General features: G+C 43.5%; 1 protein-coding gene across 1 annotated transcript in view; it reads right to left on the bottom strand.

Annotated features, from left to right (window-relative positions):
* Nucleotides 1-5,375: 5,375 nt before the first annotated feature.
* Nucleotides 5,376-20,723, bottom strand: part of ROR1 (receptor tyrosine kinase like orphan receptor 1) — a 475,658-nt gene continuing 460,310 nt past the window's right edge. Inside the window, exon 11 of the mRNA XM_062190090.1 lies at nt 5,376-9,018. Coding sequence (XP_062046074.1) covers nt 7,591-9,018 — 1,428 coding nt within the window. The 3' untranslated portion in view covers nt 5,376-7,590. The remainder of the gene's footprint in view (nt 9,019-20,723) is intronic.

The raw sequence follows: 20,723 nt of genomic DNA, 5'->3' as shown, positions 1-20,723 counted from the left end.
ATTTGCAGACTATCCCCCAGACAATTATCATTAATGATCTAGTTTGACAGTTATTGCTCCAGCACAAGGCTGGCTAAAAGATTTCAGTCATTTATGACTGAATGGGAGGTTGTCCAGGCAAGGATGTTGAATATTTTCAGGCCAAATCTGAGCTCACCTGGGAAGAGCACCAACTAGTGACGTCTGCCATAAATTCAAATGGGAGGGGACACAGGTGGTGAGGATTATGGACTCTAGCTACTCAGGGCTTCCGCTGGAGGTGGGGACTGGAGGTTTATCCCCTTCCCTGTAAGAGGATTTTATAGCTCTGCCCAGAGCTCTGTGACCCACAGTGCCTTTCTTTAGTTCTCTTTTTTTTTTTTTTACTGGAAAGATATTTTAATAAGTCAGTGAAGTTTGCTCTCACTGGTGGGAATCACTGATGTTGCTTTTCCTGTTTTTTTTTTTTTTAAACTTTCATTTAATAAATATAAATTTCGAAAGGACAACTTTTGTATTATAGCAGTTTTTTCCCCAAAACCTCCCTCTCACCTGCAACCATCCCATCTCTTTCTCCCTCTCCCACTCCATTCTTCATTAAGATTCATTTTTAATTATCTTTATATATAGTAGATCACTTAGTATATACTAAGTAAAGATTTCGACAGTTTGCACCCACACAGATACACAAAGTATAAAGGTACTGTTTGAATACTAGTTTTACTGTTCATTCATATAGTACAACACATTAAGGACAGAGATCCTACATGAGGAATAAGTGCACAGTGACTCCTGTTGTTGATTTAACAATTGACACTCTTATTTATGAAATCAGTAATCACCTGAGGCTCTTGTCATGAGTTGCCAAGGCTATGGAAGCCTCTTGAGTCCACAAACTCCAACCTTATTTAGACAAGGCCATAGTCAAAGTGGAAGTTCTCTCCTCCCTTCAGAAAAAGGTACCTCCTTCTTTGATGGCCCGTTCTTTCTGCTGGGATCTCACTCACAAAAATCTTTCATTTAAGTCATTTTTTTGCCACAGTGTCTTGGCTCTCCATGCCTGAGAAACTTTCATGGGCTTTTTAGCCAGATCTGAATGCCTTAAGGGCTGATTCTGAGACCAGAGTGCTGTTTAGGGCATCTGCCATTCTACAAGTCCCACATTGCCTTTCAACACGGAGATTTGTCCTACAAATGTCCATGTCTTACAGTCATGTTGGGCCTTGGAAGACTCCTTGTTGACCTAGAGGATGTGGCAAATGACATTTCTAAGCCTAAGTTTTACAAGTGGTTATGTTTCAGTTCTGCCTTTTGTTTTTGTCCATCTGCCATGAGAGCAGCTTGTCCTTCAGAGACCTGAAAGTAAGGCCCCAGGATAGATCCACCTCTGCTGAAACATGCGTGAGAAACAAACGTTTGCTCTTATAAGGAAGCCCCTGAGGTACTGGGGTTAGTACTATAACCAAGATGACCAAGATGATCAGCGTTGGTCAATTTGGAATCAATTGGTTGGAATCATTCCAGCAAATCCTGGAAATAAAAGAAGTCCTAAACTGTCATTTTCCCTTAATATTAGTTTACATCTTACTTGATTGGTTTTTGGTAAACTAAGATCTAGATGATGCCATTGTGGAGTTTCAGTCTCTTCCATGTGATTTTAATGTGTGTGGACGCAAAAGAAGCCTCTCAGGGAATTGTATTGGAGGGGGCCTAAATCATTACTGGAGTCATTATTTTGGTGCCCAAGGAATGAACTAAGTGAGGTGTACCTGCTGTAGGGTGGAGCTTCACTCAGACTACTGCTGTTGCAAGATTTATGTGCTCCTAAGGCTAAGGAGAGCTTGAACATTAACGCATGTGTTTATTTCGGTAGTTCTGTTGCTTTGTGTGTATGTGTGTGTTTGAACCTACAGTCAAGAACATAGGGCCACAAAGAGTGACACCGAAAGTGCCTTTTGTTCAAATTGAATATTCCTTGCACCATTTTAGTTATGCACAGATTTCCTTTTTAAGATTATAAGTGATGTCCTGTCTTATGTTAAAGGGGGGCCTTTCTCCTAACTTAACCGTTCTTGGGGGAAGAATATTTACTAACATCGTCCCTTTGGTAAGGATCTGTCTGCCAAGCCTGGTTGGCCAACGTTACAGCTCTCATTTGTGAATAAGCAATTCATAGGTGCTTAGATCCAACTAGTCATAAATATGTCAGCAGACCTTCGCCCAGTATGTCTCCATGTTTTTAAACCGTCCCAGCTTAATTTCCCAGAGGATTACCTTGACCCCGAGTGCTTTGATGGTTTGTAAGCCTCTCCCTCCCTGGAGTTAACGGTGTCCTAATACTCTTGGCATTTATGGTAACAAACTTCAGGTGCAGTCATATTTTGGCTACAGAAACACTTTTTTCCGTGTGCTCCCTTGCTCCTTCACCTCTAAGCTAGCACTTCCTCTTTGGCATTTGAGCTATTGGCTGAAAATAAAGTTCTATAAATTAGGAGAGTATGAGCTTCACCTCCAGCAACTCCCTTGGATCCCTCTTGCTGTCTTCCTCCAGCGCTCTCAGCCTTCTACAGGCAGTGGCGAGCAAAGCCTGAGCACGGAGTTGCACACAGCCAGCCAAGGGCTGATGGGCTGCAGCTGGCAGCGGCCAACGGACGAACAGGACACAGGTGACTGCGTGCAGCCAGCTGGGTCAGGAGGGCGGGGCAGGGAGGGCAGTCTCAGGGCAGCTTCCTGCCTGATGCTTACTAGGAGCTGGGTCTTTTGCTCTTCCAAGAAAGACCAGCCTATTCTGGATCTTAACCTTGCTAAGCTGCAACACAGAACGGAAGTTGTTTCAGTTAGCTCAGTCACCAGTACAAGAGTCACAATAGGTGCACTAAGAGAACAAGGTTTCTTGAGCTTGTCCATGTAAAGGGAAAAGCTTCTGACCCCCATCCAGTAATGTGGCTCTCAGGTGAACCAGATGAGGAATGTGTTCCTAGCGAAGGCTAGGGGCCGTCAGTTTTCCATCCAAGTGAACGATCATAAAATACAACCAGTTGTCAAAGGGCTAACACAAAGTTTTTAGTGTTGAACTTTGATTAAGTCCATCTTAACTTTCTCTAAGGGGAACAAAGTGGCAAAATGTTTAAAATGCTGATGAGGAAACTTTAAAAAGTTTTGTGGAAGAGGAGTGAGATAAAATTATGTGTTTTTAAAATTGTATTTATATTTTTGAGAGGGAAATAGAGAAGGGGAGAGAGCAGTGTTCCCAGCTCCCATCTGTTGGTTCACTCCCCAAATGCCCACACTGTTTAGTTGGGGCTGGGCTGGGACAAATTTCAGAGGGGAAATCCAATCAGGTCGGCCACATGGGTGGTGGGAGCCCAAGTACTTGAGCCAAGGGTGCCGCCTCCCAGGGTCTGCACGAGCAGGAAGCTGGAGCAGGGAATAGAAGTCAGGTATTCTGATGTGAGATGTGCTCACCTTAACCACCAGGCTATGCGCCTGTTCTGAAAATTACTTTGCTGCAAAAATATGTGAATTCCATGCATAGCTTTTTCATAGTATGTATTTTCTACAAACTTTTTGAAGACCTCTAATTGACATGGATTTCAAATTTCAAAATAAACCTCTTTTAAGGGGCCCTCAAAACGTTTATGAAAACTGTGTATCATGAAAAAACTGCAAGGGTTTGAAATTTTGCACCAAGATATACTTACCCTTGAATTCTGTTTTTCCATACACTTTTTGCCCTCATAGATACTACACTACTGAGACTGTAATCACTGCCTGCCTCCACCCCAATCCATGCCTTTAAATTGGGTTTGTTCCATGTTTATGAATCTTAGGCATATCATAATCACCTGAGGGCTTGTGAAAACAAGAATTGCTGGGTCCCAGCCCCAGAATTTGTGATTGAATATTTGGAAATGGGGTGATACTTTGCATTTCTCCCAAGTTCTGGGTGCTGCTGGTGCTTTGCTTTGGCAGCCACCCTCCGAGAACCAGTGGGATAAGGCCTCACCTTCGGAGGTGCGTGGATAAGAGGGCGCCTCTTGATTCAGTATTTAGCGGATTGCAGTAGGCACTGCAGGAGGGTGACGCAGGGAGCCTGCAGATGTTGGTGATTAGGGAATGAAGGAAGTCAAGGGGATCTCAGAGTTGAAGGGATTGCGGGTGGCGGGAGGGGCAACAGCCTGGAGAGACATGAGAAGGAAATGGGTGTGAAGGGCAGATAGAAGGGGGATTCAAGTGAGAGACAAACCCAACCTGACGCGGATCTCACTGCCATGGGAAGGGACTGCTTTATTGAGTTTGATCGCTGAAGTGGTGACAAGAGCCGTACCTAAAACAGATGGATCAGGCCCTGAAGGTTTTATTGTACTCTCTTCTGTACCAAATAGCAGAAATGGACAAGTTCTTTGAACTTTCATAATGACACTCATTTTCCTTGGCAGTGTGTATTAATCGCCAGATGGGGAACTTTTTCTTTGGGGCACATAAGGTCATAAAGATAAGCTGTGACAATTACATGGCCACGTTTCTTTTATTTTATCAATATGGTTGGCATCTAAGTTGGACATGATAAGCTGTACGCAACCTTTTCTTCTTTAGAGACCTAAGACTTGAATTGTGATGTCTAAATACGTATGGAAACATCAAGGCAGAAAAGAAGGAAACTCTATTCTGAAAATGCACATTTTACATCTCCTTGGTTGTGATAATTCAATATATTATTTTGATTTTAAAAATTCAAAGTTTTCTTATCTAGGTGGATGGTGCTGGGTTATGAAATCACTGGGGTTGCCTTTCCACCTGTGGTTGCCAGCAAACAAATGTCCAAGTCAATTTCAAAAGCTTACTTGGAGAAAATAATTCCACAGAAGTGACGGCAAGTAGGAATTGTGATTTCTCTTTCTAGGAAATGTCATCACTAGGAGAACCAAGTTTAAAATTCCCACATCTCTCTAGGATAGCTGTATTCAGGAAAGAATATTTTATAGTAAACATTTTTAATAAACAGCAGCATACAATAATCAGTGTTTAATATCATCTCTGGTGTGTGAAGTACAAATGCAATATATCCTCAGTATAAGATAGCCTTTTTGTCATTACAATTCCATGCTTGTCTATTTGAAATGCCCACCATAATAACAAATCAAACATTAAGTAATACAGCGATTAAATGCATGCAATGAAAATAAGAAAGATATGGTAGAGTGAGATATCTGAATGTTGCTATTATATATTTGAAGAAAATCTATTTTGAGTTAAAAACAAAGAAAACAGGGAAACAGGCCAGATATAAAAATGCAGAGATATATTTTCACTTCTGTGATACAAACCATAAACATAGTTTTGTGCAAAGAAAAAAAATCTGAAAATAAAGTCATCTTACAAAACATTGTCAGCAAAGCAAAAGATATTTTTCAGGTTGTGAAAAAATACTATTTTAATACAAAAGGAACTGTGTCGTGTAGTATCACAGTGCTATTATAAAACACATTATTACAAGTGGTTTCGAAATTTAGTTTCCTCACTCTAATGATTTCCATTATTATAAAATGTTTAAAATAAATGCTATATAGTTCTTTATAAAAAACTAACTTGGATTTATTTCTTAACCGTAATAATGTTTTTCCAGCGTGAGTATTTTACTGGCTCATGGAATGCTAATTTCCCTTTAAGGGACTCCTGGAAAAACTCAGATTCACTGAAATTGTGTTTATTTAAAATAATAAATATTCTTGGAAAACAATTGATTGTCATATGATATACAAAATTGTGGTTTGAAGCTTCAACATTAAACAGTTGCATAGCAACAAAAGGATACAAATATTCTCCTCTACCTAAAGTTAAGAAATGTCACTTCTGAGTCAGCTTATTTAGGCCACAAAAGTATGTCTTAATTTATCTCCCAGTAAGTCTGGATGCACCCAATTCCTTGAGTTCACAGTACCTATAAGTTCATGTTTGTTGTCTGAAGATTCAGATTTCTACAACACATTTTGGTAAACATATTTCCTTGATTTCTCATGCTAATTTTATTTTTTAAAAATAGAAACATCAACGTGTTTCTAATTCTCTTACATTCTCCTCATCAAATATCATTTTCAAGAATTACTTTACATCCTGAAAGTCTCTTTGTGAGACTCTTATAGCTTTAAAATAAAAACAAGGATTTGAGACATTGTTCTTAGAATAAAGGAGTTATTTTTTCAACCAGAGACAAATCAAATATAAAATTCATTTCTAAATAGAACTTGAAACCCACAAGAATTCTAAACTTGGCAAAAGATAGTTGGCAGGTAAATGCCAGGAGATGCACATTTGATACCTCCTTCTAACGCAGGCAAAAATGATCATGTTGCTTCTATTTTACCAGTTGAAGGAATTCAGTTCTTGGTAACCTTTGAAATGAGAACTCAGTACATTTTTTTAAAGAAATACTGTAAAGTTTTGCAAAGTAGAATTCATTATCTTTGGATGTCAACTAACCTTATGAATAAATTGTTACGTTTTTGGGGCTGGAATAAAATCTGAATTATTTCCAAGACGGAAAAAAACAAGTGAGAGAGACTTGGAATTTAGTAGCTATTGGTATCATCATAGAGATTTCTATTTGCTTGTGTCCCCTGATGATAATAAGCATCAAGCATCAACACCTTGGACAACTTGTAAACCCAGGGGTTGCCAGGGTGTGGGTGTGCTTGTGTGCAGCCACACCTCTGGTTTTCAATGTTACTGGTCCAGGGGAGCTCCTGTGGAGACCGTCCCTATGGGGAAACTTTGTACTGCTCCCATGAGTGCTCCTGGAGGGTTAGGTGCTATTTTCCTGACTTCCTGTGCTTCGGTGGGTGCCTCATCCCTAATGCAGCGAAATGAACTGGCAATCACCAATCAACTCCAGCATGCACATCTAGCCTTTTCAGGGTCTAATGCCCTGTGTTACTTCAAAGACTTGTGTAAACACTTTGTGAACAGGGAAAATGTGGACCGGGCTGTCATGATCAGAGGAGGAAGTTCACCAAGAGGCACACCCTGCACCTTCCTGAAAAAGCTCCCCTAGGTAAGGCTCCAGGGGGCGCTAGACTTGTCTTATGGCTCATTTCCATTTGGCCTAAAGTTGCCTCATTGATTCTGAACGTTGCTTCCATTACAAACATGCATAGAGTCTACATTGAAACAATACAATTCCTGAACATCTGTCCTGAAGAAAAGACAGCAGGTAGACAAATGCTACTGTATATACATTTGGTAGAGACCAGTCGTGGCCAGTGAAGGCAAATACAGCAAGCACCATTTGACTTTCCTTTTTGGTTGGAGATTGAATCACAAGGTTCTTTTCCTCTCCACTGGCTTGCAGTTTTCAGTACCGGAAACTGTGAGTTCCAATCCCAGTGCCTTATCAGGTACCCCAATGGAGTATACATCCCTCGATGTGGTTGTTGGTGGTGGTTTCTGGCTAGGGGCTGTCGTGCTTTGTATGACACAGTTAAACTTCACAGAAGATACTTGTTGCAATGTCTGCTAAATGAGAATCTTACTGTCATAAAACCATTTGAATATAAATCTTCTCTATGGCCTCCTAGTTTGTCCTGCATACCACATTTACAAAAGTCGTGCAATTTACAGTTCTGCAGAAATCATAGATTCGGTGTGTCCATGAATATTGGAGTCTCCTAGCAAAGATGGTTGCTTGGAGTCTATTTTGTAGGGTTTCTGAGACTTGTTGCCAAAAACGGTGATCCCCATCCCACCGGGATGATTTGGCATTGACATGTGTGGTAGTAAAGGGATATTTGCTTCCTGATTGGATCCTGACGAGGGCAGGCTGGTCACATGACCAGTACTCGTGGACCCACTGGCGCTGCTCGGAGACCGGCTCTTGGGAGGCGGGCAGTGCTGAATCACTCTGGGAGGACCCGGGGGCTGGTAGTGGGCAGCTGGAAACGCTGCATATCCCGGAGGTATCGGGTATCCATTGATGGGGATGAAGCGCTGGTTCTGAGGTATCGGTGGGCCAATGAAACCTGCAATCTGGCCCTGTGGAGCAATCCCCTGGCTTGGGAACATGTAGTTGGGGTACCTGGGGTTACTGAGGTTACTCACTGGGCTGGCGCTGAGGGAGGTGGTCTGTGTGGTGGCATTCCCCCCCGAGGGAGTTGTCGAACTGGTGTGACTCGAGAGCCCCTCCCAGGAGCGGAGGCGGACGTGAATATCTTTAAATCTCGGTCTCCTGGAAGGAATCTCATTCCAGCACTCCGTCATGAGGCTGTACATCCTGGGCGGGCAGTCCTCGGAGCACGGTAAGAGCTGCCTTTTTCTCACCATCTCAATCACTTCCTGGTTACTGAACCCATAATACGGCTGGAGTCCAAAACTGAAAATCTCCCACAAGACCACCCCAAAGGACCAGATGTCGGAATCGGAAGAGAATTTGCCATACATGATGGCTTCTGGGGGCATCCAGCGAATGGGGAGCAAAGATTTACTCTGCACCCTGTAGTAATCAGCAGAGTAGATTTCTCTGGAAAGTCCCAGGTCTGAAATCTTGACATGAAGCTGCTCTCCGATTAAGATGTTGCGAGCTGCCAGGTCCTTGTGCACGAAGAAATGACTGGACAGGTATTCCATGCCGGCTGCGATCTGAATGGCAATGTGCAGAAAATCGCCATGATCCAGGCTGGATTTCACCGTCCCGTCTTCGTCACTGCTACAACCAACATCGGAATGTGGGGAGCGCATGATGAGGAACTCGTGGAGATCCCCCTGATTCATGTACTCGAAAAGCATGCACACGGGTTGGTCCTGCGTGACAGCCCCCAGAAGGCAGACGATATTGGGGTGGTGCAGTTCGGCCATCAGGGAGGCTTCTTGTTGAAATTCTGCCCATTGCTGGGGGTTGTTAAAGTCTTTCAAGGTCTTGATAGCAACCAGCTGAGCATGGTCCATGCCTGGGAGATAGAGATGTCCCTTATAGATTTTCCCAAAGGCACACTCCCCCAGTTCTTCCATAAAGCGTACAGCAGAGAGAGGCAGCTCTTTAGCCTTGCTCTGTGTGTGAAAGATAGGAAAAGTGTGGGTTAAAACATTGTTTAAAGCAAGATTTCTCAGCCTCTGAAAGCAGGGGGTGGGGCATATAGAAAAAGATTCTATAAATAGACTGAATAAAATATTGGAGGTCAATATGTCTTTAACATTTTTTGGCTGCAACTTAAAGGAGGCGCATAAGCAATTTTCTGTCACTCCCCCATCCCTTACCCCAACCTTCAGCCCCCCAAATGGTTTCCTGCTGTTGCCTAGAGTCTTGCTACTCTAAGTGTGGTCTGGGGACCAGCAGCATCAGCATGGTCCACAGCTTCCTGCAAATGCAGGCTCTTGGGGCCGCCTTAGACCTACTGAGTCACTACATGCATTTTGCAAGAATGCAGGCGATGTCTGTTGACTGTGAGGGTGCAAGAAGCATGACCGCAGGAGACACAGCCCGAATTCTTGCCCGGCACTCCAAGTTCTTCTGATGACCCTAACCCCCTCCCCTGGCACCATCCCTGGCTACTCCGCTCTGTGAGAGCATCGCTTTCATTAATTAGGTCTCCTCAAAGGTCCACCTCCGAATCATTCTTTTTTTTTTTTTTTTTTTGACAGGCAGAGTGGATAGTGAGAGAGACAGAGAGAAAGGTCTTCCTTTTTGCCGTTGGCTCAACCTCCAATGGCCGCCACAGCTGGCTCATTGCGCTGATCCGAAGCCAGGAGCCAGGTGCTTCTCTTGGTCTCCAATGCGGGTGCAGGGCCCAAGCACTTGGGCCATCCTCCACTGCCTTCCCAGGCCATAGCAGAGAGCTGGCTTGGAAAAGGGGCAACCGGGACAGAATCCGGCGCCCCAACCGGGACTAGAACCCGGTGTGCAGGCGCCGCAAGGCGGAGGATTAGCCTGTTAAGCCATGGCGCCGGCCCCAAATCATTCTTGCCCAGTGCTTTTGTTCTTCCAATGCTCTCCCATTCTTAGGATATGCATTGTGCTGAAAGTTGGAGAAACCACAACAAAGGATTGTCTTTTTGAGGTGCTCTGAGCTGGGGTGGGAAGGGGCAGAACATGTTCACCTCTATGTATCAAATCCCCCCTGTCCTAATGAACCTGTTCCAGGCTGCACGTCCCATCACTACACTGCCACTGCTGCACAGCAGTGCTTTGGCTTTGCAGTCTCAGTGCCACCAGGAGAGGCAGTGTGGTGGCAGGTTACACGTACTGCTCCCACACCAGACTACCCGAGTTGGAATCCTGCCTTCTCCACTTACTAGTGGTGTGACCTGAGTTCAATGTTTACCACCCTGTGTCTCAACCCTCTTATCTATAAAATAATTGACAATAGCTGTAGTTACCTCATAGGTGATTGTGAACTTTTAATACACTAACATTTGCAAAGAACTCAGAACCATGCCTGGTCCATGTTAAGAGCTATGGCACTTTCAAATAAACTATTATTACATTGATATTGCTTCTGTTTTGTCCTCTCAATCAGACTTTGGTTTCTTGAAGGGATACAATGCACTTTTTTTTTTTTGACAGGTAGAGTGGACAGTGAGAGAGAGAGACAGAGAGAAAGGTCTTCCTTTGCCACTGGTTCACCCTCCAATCGCCGCCGTGGCTGGCACGCCGTGGCCAGCGCACCGCGCTGATCCGAAGCCAGGAACCAGGTGCTTCTCCTCGTCTCCCATGCGGGTGCAGGGCCCATCGACTTGGGCCATCCTCCACTGCCTTTCCAGGCCACAGCAGAGAGCTGGCCTGGAAGAGGAGCAACCGGGACAGAATCCGGCGCCCCGACCAGGACTAGAACCCGAGGTGCCAGTGCCGCAGGTAGAGGATTAGCCTGTTGAGCTGCAGCGCCGGCAGACAATGCACTTTATACTCATTGACATCCCTAGGGCTTCCTCAGTGGACTGACCTTAAAGCAGATAGGAAAAGGCATCTAGCTCATCATGAAAATAAGTCTTACATTATAGCATATGATCTTGGCAATAAACGTCTATAATGCTACGTGGTTTTACTATTTTTGCAATTCATTTTAAATTTTGCCTGATATTTAAGCTAATTCGATAGGTAGAAAAAGTCACACCAGCAATATATTTGTACTTAAATTATGATTTTTTAATTTGTATTTTTAAGAAGGTTTATATATTTATTAGAAAGAGCTACAGGGAGAGGGAGAGAGAGAGAGAGAGAGAAGCCAGGAGCCTGGAGCTCCATCCAGGTCTCCCACATGGGTGGCAGGGGCTCAAGTACTTGTGTCATCTGCTGCTGCTTTCCCAGGCACATTAGGAGGGGGCTGGATTGGCAGTGGAACAGCTGAGACTCGAACCAGTGCCTATATGGGATGCTGGCACTGTAGGTGGAGGCTTAATCCACTGTGCCACAATACTGGCCCCTAAAATTCTGATTTTTAAAGTAATCTACAATTTAAATCCTTATTATTTCTTTTTTTTTAGAATAAGAACATTATTCTGAGTATCCAAATTGAAACTGACAACATTGCAAATACATATGAAATTCAGAGCTCTCTACAGTTTAAAACAACAGTTTAGAAAATTAGGTCAAAAATTTCTCTTGTCCAAACACTCTAATTTAGAATTCATGATGATTAGCTCTGTTCTAGACTGATATTTTCCAGGGCAAAAAGCCAACTAACCTAATTATAAATGTAAATAAACTTGCAGCAAAATGTCCACTTAAAGGGATAAAATGGAGTAGGGGATTTGGGAACATTAATTGTTTGATGCAAAGAATATTTCTCATTATACATTGGTCTCATTTGTTCATCAAAGCAGGTTTTGCAGGGTTCATGTTTGGAAAAGCTTTATAAGAAAGTTACTTGTGTGGAAAGTAAAAGTAATGCATTGCTTTAAACCTCCAGTAATGAAAAAACTATTGATCTAGTCCTATTCATTACAGTACTGTACCTTGTAATAACAAAAGATTAGAATTCATCTACATGTCCCCTAGACAATGGTGACCAAATAAGTTATGGTGCAGCTAGTAAATAGACTCGTCCACACAACTGCCCTCTGCACCCACAGGTTCTGCAGCCACGGATTCAATCATGGATTGAGACTATCTGAGGAAAACACTGCAAAAGATTGAGCATTTTTCTTGCCATTATTCCCTAAACAATGCAGTATAGCATTTTTAAATTTTTAAAAGATTGATTGATTGATTGATTGGAAAGGCAGAGTTACAAAGAGAAAGAGAGAGAGGGGAGAGCTTCCATCTGCTGGTTCACTCCTCAAATGGCCACAATGGCTGGGGTTGGTCCAGGGTGAAGCCAGAGGCCTAGAACTCCATCCAGGTCTCCCATCAGGTGGCAGGAACCCATGTACTTGAGCCATCTTTTGCTGCCTTCCCAACCAAATTATCTGGGAGCTGGATCAGAAGTGGAGCCAGGGAACTTGAACTGGTACTCATATGGGATGCTGGCATAGCAGGGAGCGTTTAACCAGGGTGCCGTAGCGCCGGCCCCGAGTATAGCATTTACATTGTGTTAAGGATTATAAATAACATAGTGACGATTTAAAGTGTACAGGAGGCTGTAGATAGGTTATATGCAAACACTGTGCCACTGTATATAATGGACTTGGATATTGTTGGATCTTGGTATTTGTAACCAATCCCCACAGCTACTGGGGGAGGATTATAGTTGAGAAAAAGAAGATAAAGCTTTCTATGTATTGAGATGGAAAGGGGCACCAACATCCTCTTGCTTGGATAAAAAACATAAGAGACCAGTTCATGCTATGCTAATGCTAATGCTGCTTTTGTGAAAAATTGGAGGAGAAAAGGACAAATATATTCAGATTTCTTTGCATATGCATAAAGAAGCCATGAAAAGATCCTTGGCTAACAGACAGCAGTGGTTACTGAGGGAAATGGAGGTGGGAACTAGAAATATGGGGGAAGAGTGGAGAGCTTCTCACTTCCTGCTTTTTTTTTTTTTGATACTTTACAATTTTTGAACCAGATGAATGTTACCAGTCTCTCCCCCCCCCCATTCATTAAATATAAGAGTATAAGGTCACTTGTTCCATCTGAATGAATCTGGAAATTTCTTTTGCAATTACAGGTCCATGCACGGTTTCCCCTTTGGCTTTCTAGGGTCTGGATTCTTCTCGGAGCTACTGGAGTTCCGTTGGGAGAGCAAGGTGTGGGTGATGAGAGCGGGGGCAGGCTGAGCTGACCCTGCTGTTTTCTTTTGCAGCACTCTGATGATTTTACTCTTGCTAGCAAGGGCAACCCAAGGGGCACTTTTTCCTGCATGGTACGATTGGGCATTTCCATCATAACTTTTCCTAATGATGTTAAAGAACCCAATTTATGTGACGGTCCCTTTATTAGCATAGTAGGTACTTACTTTTTGACCTAAACAGAATCCCTAGGGTTTTGGTGATGGGGAACAAAAAGGGACTGAATATTAAATTTCTTTTGGGAAAATAGGAATTAGGAAATAAATCCATGGAATGTTAGGCTGATATAATGAGGAATTGGAAACTCAACATCCCCTTTCAACCCCCACCCCCACCACTGGAAACTGAAATAACCCAGTGTGGTGTAATTCAAACTAAGCGAGCTTTGGACGCCAACAAATCTGGGTTTGCATCTTGGAGCTGCTGTTTTCTATTAATAATCGCTAATACTTATAGGACACTGACTATGTGCCAGCCACTGGCCTAAACACTTAACAAATATTAACTTATTTAACACAATAACCCTATGGTAGAGACCCTATATATCAAATAATAATTTTTTAAAAAATTGACGCTGGGGCAAGTATTTAACTTAGCATTTGAGACATCTGTGTCCAATATCAGAGGACAAGACACAAACTGGTTCCATACCTGTCTCCACCTCCTGACTCCAGTCTCCTGCTAATGCCAGCCCTGGGAGGCAGTGGTAATGGTTCAAGTCACTGGGTTTCTACCACCCATATGGGAGACCTGGATTGAGTTCCTGGCTCCTGGCTTTGGCAACCTCACTACTAGTCATTGCAGGCATTTGGAGAATGAACCAGAACATAAGAGCTCTCTCTTTCTTCATTCTCTCTGTCTTTCAAATATATAAATAAATGATCTGATCATATATGTCTAAAAATTGAAATCCATGTGTATGTGGGGTCTTTAAAAAGTTGATAGAAAATATAATAAGAAACTATGCATGAATTTCAAATCATTTTATGCCAAAATAAGCTTATCTTTTATTTTTATTTATCTGAAGCATCTTTTAATTTCAATTTTCCATAACCATTTTGAAATACTCACGCGTAATTTCCCCTGTGTTTAAAAACATTGTGTTTAATTTTCCTTCACAATCTTTCTTTGGTGTTTGATAGTTGTCTGGCATTTAAAAAAATTCTTAAAAACACACACACACATCAGAATTTGTTTTGGAGCTCTGGGGGTGGGGAGGAGGTGAGTGGCCTGTAGCCTGCTTCTCTGCTTGTGAATGGAGCTGATGCGGGTGACGGTGAGGCAGTAAGAACTCGGTGGAAGGGTGGATGGAAACAGATGGGCCAAAGAGGCAAGAAGGCCAAGCTTCTGGGGAGGGGACAGGAGAAGAAGGGGTGGACAGGACCTTGGCACCGGCCTCACACTTGGCCCTGGGGCCTGGAGGCCGGCTGCATTCCCATCCACTGAAGTAAGCAAATTAGTTCTCTAGCATTCGCCTTTGGAAGAAGAACCTTTCCGCTTGCCAGTTTACACGTGGAGACAGAGGCTTAAGGATAGTATTGAGAATGTTCAGCAGAGCCAAAAGAACTTGCAAGGCCTTCTGCTTTGGGCCACACCACTCTGTGTGAAACCAGAGAAGCCTGCTGGCCAGCAATCCCGCTTTGGTGCAAAATGTCTCTCCCTCTGAGGGTGGGCCTGGGCCTGACACCTTGCTGGGCTTCGAGGTCAGCCTCCAGGGTGTGGCCGCTCTGTGCAGTCATAAATGTTCTCTGTGTGTGTGCACACCCATGCAAGAGTACACTCTGGCTCAAAGTGTGCCTTGTCCTAGCTCACCAAGGCTCGCACAGCAGAGTCCCGGGGGTTCTCCAACAAGAGTTTGCTAGAGCCCCCTGAAAAGCAAATATGTGCATTTCCCTGGGAAAGAAGCATGGATAGCATCTAAAATGGCAGATTTCACAAAAACGTTTCCTCCGAACACCTGTGCAGCAAGCAGCACAGAACTGTCCAGAAAAAAAAAAATTAAAAAAAAAAAAAAAGCTCAGAGCTGAGTTTCAGGGGAACAATTTACACAGTGATTTGCATTTTTAAAATGTTCAAGTTACTCGGTACAAATGAGTCTTAACTACAGACTCATTTTCAAATTTTACACTAATCCTGAACTAGTTAAAAAATCATAAAAACCCTTAAAGAAGCAGCCAGTAGACTGCACGGTGACGGCAGGAAATTAGCTGTATTGTTGAGGAACAGATGGTTTACATTAAACAAACCCTTTAGGCTACACTTGTTTAGGTCTGGCATACTGTAAATTATATTTTAGTAATGAAAGTGAAATGACCTCTGCTTGACCCCAAGTGGAGTTTGTCTGTTTGAACCAATGTAGTGGAAAACTATGAAAGAAAATGAAGTCATAAAGTTTTGGCAGTTCAATTTTGGCTCATTTCAAGTTAAGGGGTTATAAATCTGTTTAGTTTTTGTTTGACAAGTATTTGTCATACAGGGATGTACAAAATGTAAAGAAGTGTAAAATACACAGGAGGCATGGTGCCAAAGTAAACCAAGTACAAAGGGAAACTGGAATGAATAGGGTCCCGGGCTCCTATCTCTTTATCACTCCCTCCATTAGTTGAATGACAAGATGGGCTCGGTTTATTATATGCTGTAAGGCAATTAAGTACCTTAAGGCTGAAACAGGCTTTCAGTTTAAATGTTAACATTTTTACTTCTCAAAGTAAACACACATCTGCCTCAGCGCGGTTTTAAAAAATTATATAATTTCTGATGGAGGGAGGTGGGATAAAAGTTGATGGAGAAGTCGGTGCATTATTTGAAGATCTGATCGTGCCTCTTTCCCTTAGGAATTTCCGAAGAGCCATGTTTCAGAATCGACGTGGACTCGTCACAGGAGGAGCGTGAAGGAGGAGCCGTGTCTATGGGACCCGTGCAGGCTCCGGGACTGTTGTGGTGATGTGAGTCAGACCCCAGGACTGCTGCACTGTCTAAGATGCTGTGGTTGATGAGTCCTAGGTGGGGAGGCCTGGGCCTTTCATTTAGATATGAAAACAACAAAATCACAGGTCGCATTTTTTAAAAACTGTAAGTAAATGGGGAGCTCTAGACAGGTAAGGAGGGCAAAGTCAAGTGCTTTGTCTCTTTGTACCTTGGGGAAGTTGTACCGTGAGTGATGTGACATTTGAAATGACTCTTCCTGGTAAAAAGGCTTAACCTGCTATCAGTTGCTTGCTGTACAGATGTGATTATCATAGGAGATGAGGGAGGACTTTGTGATGCTCTCCAACATTGGTGTGATTTTTTTTTTTTTTTTTGCCTCTAACCTGAGTGGGGTACCATTGCTCTACTTTTGAGTCCAACTCGAAGTAGACACAAAGATAAATACTAGAGTTTGTTTGACAGTGAGAGAATTGGGCCAAGAGCTATTCTTTGGGACAGATGGGTCTCTAACAGAAGATATACCAAAGGATTTAAGTTTAGCTTCTTACGGCCAACCCCAAACCTCGCCCTCCAGTCCCTGAAGACCCTATCAGTCAAGGTCAGGTCCCAGTGTCCGAGCTGCACTTTTACAAAATGTTTATGCTGATTTTGAAGTAGATTCTAGTTGTCCACAAGGAACTGCTGGAGAAGAGCAGGTTCTATCGTGGCATTGGTCCCCACCCCATCAGAGGAATGACGCAACAGACTCGGGCCCTAATGGAAATTAGAGGGAGTCTTTTGGCAGTAAGAGAACACCACGATGTCCTTTTTGCTCTTTGGAAGCACATTTTTCTCTGAGATCTGTATTCCTTGGAAACTGATTTTCCTTTTGAATCTCAAGTAGTGATCAGCATAGTCTACATCAGCCTGGCCATTGGACCCACCCGGAGGTCTTGTTACAGATTGCTAGGTCCCACTCCCCAGAGTTTCCTGTTTTTATAGATCTGAGATTCTCTGAGAGCTCCCAGAAGATGACAATGCTCCTCCCTTTGAGAGGTGTTAGAATAAATGAACACGGCTTTATGGACCAGACAATTTCTCAGTGATCTGGGTCCCATTCCATGCATGATAAATGACCACTGTGAATCTGAAGAACCTGGTTGAGTGATTCTGATTTACACAAGCATAAGATAATACTGTGCTTGGAAGGATGCTCTGGAAACGTCACGCGGAGAAAAGTACAAGAACCACAGAGCAGCATTTACTAGATTTATGCTGTGCATGGCTACTGTCTTAGAGACTCGAGGTTTTAAAATGTAACTGTAGTTTGAACCACCTTATCAGTCTCTTTTTTTTTTTTCACATACAGCTAATCATCTGGCATTTTGTGAAAAAGATTTGTTTTTTATTTACTTGAAAGGCAAAATTACAAAGAGAGAGAGAGATGGAGAGAGAGACAGATCTTTTAGCCACCGGTTCACTCCCTAAATGGCTACAATGGCAGGAGCTGGGCCAGGCCAAATCGAGGAGCCAGGAACTCTGGGTCTCCCACATGAGCGGCAGAGGCCTAAGCACTTGGGCCATCTTCCATTGCCTTCCCGGGTGCATTAGCAGGGAGCTGGATCAGAAGCAGAGCAGCCACAACTCAAATTGGCACTGATATGGGATACTGGTGACACAAGGATGCTTACGTGTTAGGCAGTAAATACTTTGCACATATGAACCCTGGTCATCCTTACAATAACTCCATGAGATTGTGAACTATTCCTAGTACCCATTTTACAGATGGGGTGAACCCGAAGAACAGATTACTTAAGCAGGCCCACAGCTGGTAGGTGGTCAGCTCAGACTCCAAAGCCTGCCTTGCTAATGACTATGCTACACCATCTTGCCTGTGCTTGGCTAAGAACTCCGTGCATCAACTCATCTAATCCTCATTCCAGACTAGGATTTCCCCATTTTACAGATCAAGACCTTCAGGCAACTTGCCTAAAGCAGCTTGACTATTAAGGGGTGACGCCAGACTTCAGATTCAACTACATCTGACATCAAAGTTGGAGCACTTTTCTGGGATGAGACATCAGAGTTTTCAACAGATCCTCAAAGGACTCCCCATCTGAAAAGCACAAGGCCATTGGCGTAAAAGTGGACAGCTCAAGAGGCAGGAGCTCTCTGGCGTCTGGTTTTCCCTCTGCAGTATACCCTGCTGCCTCTTTAGTTGTCTGGTTAATGAACAAAACCTATCAACGGCAGCTTTGCCTGAATTGGGCACAAGAGCCCTGGAGAGCATTGGAAAGCGAGCTTTCTTAGTATCTGCACTTGGCTATTGACACGAATGTGCTCAATCCCCAGACCGATTTTCCTTTCTTATGTCTCCCCCACCCCCAACCGTGGGACTTAGGTAAATAGTGTTAGGACTGTGGAACAATTGACTCCGCTCATAAATGGAAAGGATTACATTTTAAAAGCTGAGAGGGCACAGCCATTTTATTTTGGGAGGTTATGGACATCTTCAAAGACTACAGCTGAATGAAGTGCCTCTGGCTTACATGATTGAATTCTAGAGGGAGTTCCAACCACTATGTTGCCACATTTGCTCACAGCTCAGCTGCACTTCTCTGCAAGTGATTTAACTTCAGAAGTATTTCCCTTCTCTATAACCTAACTTTCTGATACTTAGTTTGAACGTCTGGTGGTGACCAGGGTGACTGTGTGGTGGTTATAGGTCAGTGGGAGAGGGTCTATCCTGCCAGCTGCTCCCTAGAACACATGCCAGTAATTTTAATGTCAGCTTGAGACACTGTGTTCTCATAATTTGGACTCATATGTTTTAGCCTGAAAATTAAGGCAGGAGAGCAAAATAGGGAACCCCTGGCCTCTGGACCTGGGCAGACCTGTGTTTCAGTTTTAGACTTCCATTTATTAGCCGTATGATTTTGGCTACACTCTTAACTTCAAGCCTGTTTTCTTAGCTCCCAAATCAGGCTCAAATTAGGACCTCCTTAGGGGCCAGCATTGGAATGCGATGGTTTAAGTCGCCCCCTGTGATGCCATCATTCTGTTGCAGAGTGCTGGTCCAAATCCTGGCTGCTCGGCTTCTGACGTAGCTTCTGCTAGTGCACCTGGAAAGGCAGCAGAAGATGGCCCAAGTGCTTGGGTCCCTGCCACCCACAAGGGAGACCCTGGTGGAGTTACAGGCCCAGGCCTGGCTGTTGTGGGGGGTTGAGGGGAAGTGAACCAGCAGATGGAAGATTCTCCTCTCACTGTCACTATGCTATTTAAATAAATTAAATAAATCCTAAAAAAGAACAATTAGTAGCTACCTCATAGAGTTATTATGAAGATTCTATTGTGGTGATGCAGCATTATCTCACTAATGAAGTATTCTAGCCCATTCATAGTACCCATTTATAATGCATCCATGCTAACGCTTCTTGTCCCCAGAGGTACATGTTCTATAGACATAGATTTCAGATGAGATTATACCCCAGACAGCCTCTCAGCCATCACTCTCAGACCCTCTCCACCCTCATGGACTTCATCCAGGGTAGTCAGGGTGTGGAGCAGGGAAATTTATGAGATGAGGAATAATGAGGAGATGAGGAATACCAGAGCCGTCCGAAGCGCTGCCTCCGTAATCTGTATGTCTGTAATCTATTATCTCTACAATCTTTGCTGGGCTGCTTTTGCCACTGTCCTAACCCAGTTACTGCTACGGGCTGCTGGTTCCCACAGCTGCCTTTCCAAGCAACATTGTCCTGTGCACAGCATTTGGCTTCATGAAAAGATTTGTCATCGCTGTAGCAAAAATAATAGTAATTTCTAGCTATTGAGTGCTATGAGGCTCTACCTACATGATTTCAAAGTGTCAAAAATATCCCTGTTAAGTATTACGCTTATTCTTGCTTTACAGGTGAGAAGATAAAGGTTCACAGAACTTAATTAAGTTATTGTGTAAGATCTCCTGGCCAGTAGACAATGAAGCCAAGATTAGTAATGATACTTCTTAGACTCTACTCCTAGCTCTTTGAAGTAGATGACACTAGCTCCCAGAGATGTGCTATGAGTTGGGAAGGTAAGTTAGGCCCAGACAGGATGGGCTCCTGAGTGACAGAATGGAGATATTTCTTCTTAACTTGAGATTGGTCCTTCCACACTGGAGGCTCATTGTACTCAAGTGAGAGCTAAAGAGACAGCAGAGAATGAAATCAGCATAAGAGAAAGAGGAAAAAGAATAGCCAAGCATTAAAGCATGCTCCGTTTAGGGAATCAGAACTAGTGAGGGACGTGACTGAGAGGGAGAAAGGAGGAAAGCCAAGGGGAAAGTATTTCAGTTGGTGCTTAGGAGCCGAATGTTCCAGAGGGAGTAAAGAGGATGAAGACCTGGACAAGGTCACCAGACTAAGTCATAGCACTGGCCATCCCCAAGAGGCCCACGTCAATAGTATGGTGAGCTCCGAGCCTTGGAAGACAATAGCTTTAAAGAGTGAGTGGAAATCTCACTGAGGATGCTTCAGCAGGAACTGTGGTGACATCTGATAAGATCAGAGGTTTAAAATAGGTGACCAGGGCCAGGAATTTGACACGATAGTTAAGCTACCACTTGGGACATCTGCATC

Source organism: Lepus europaeus, chromosome 5 (assembly GCF_033115175.1).
Source record: "Lepus europaeus isolate LE1 chromosome 5, mLepTim1.pri, whole genome shotgun sequence".
Lineage (NCBI taxonomy): Eukaryota > Metazoa > Chordata > Mammalia > Lagomorpha > Leporidae > Lepus > Lepus europaeus.
This window is presented reverse-complemented; position numbering and strand designations above follow the sequence as displayed.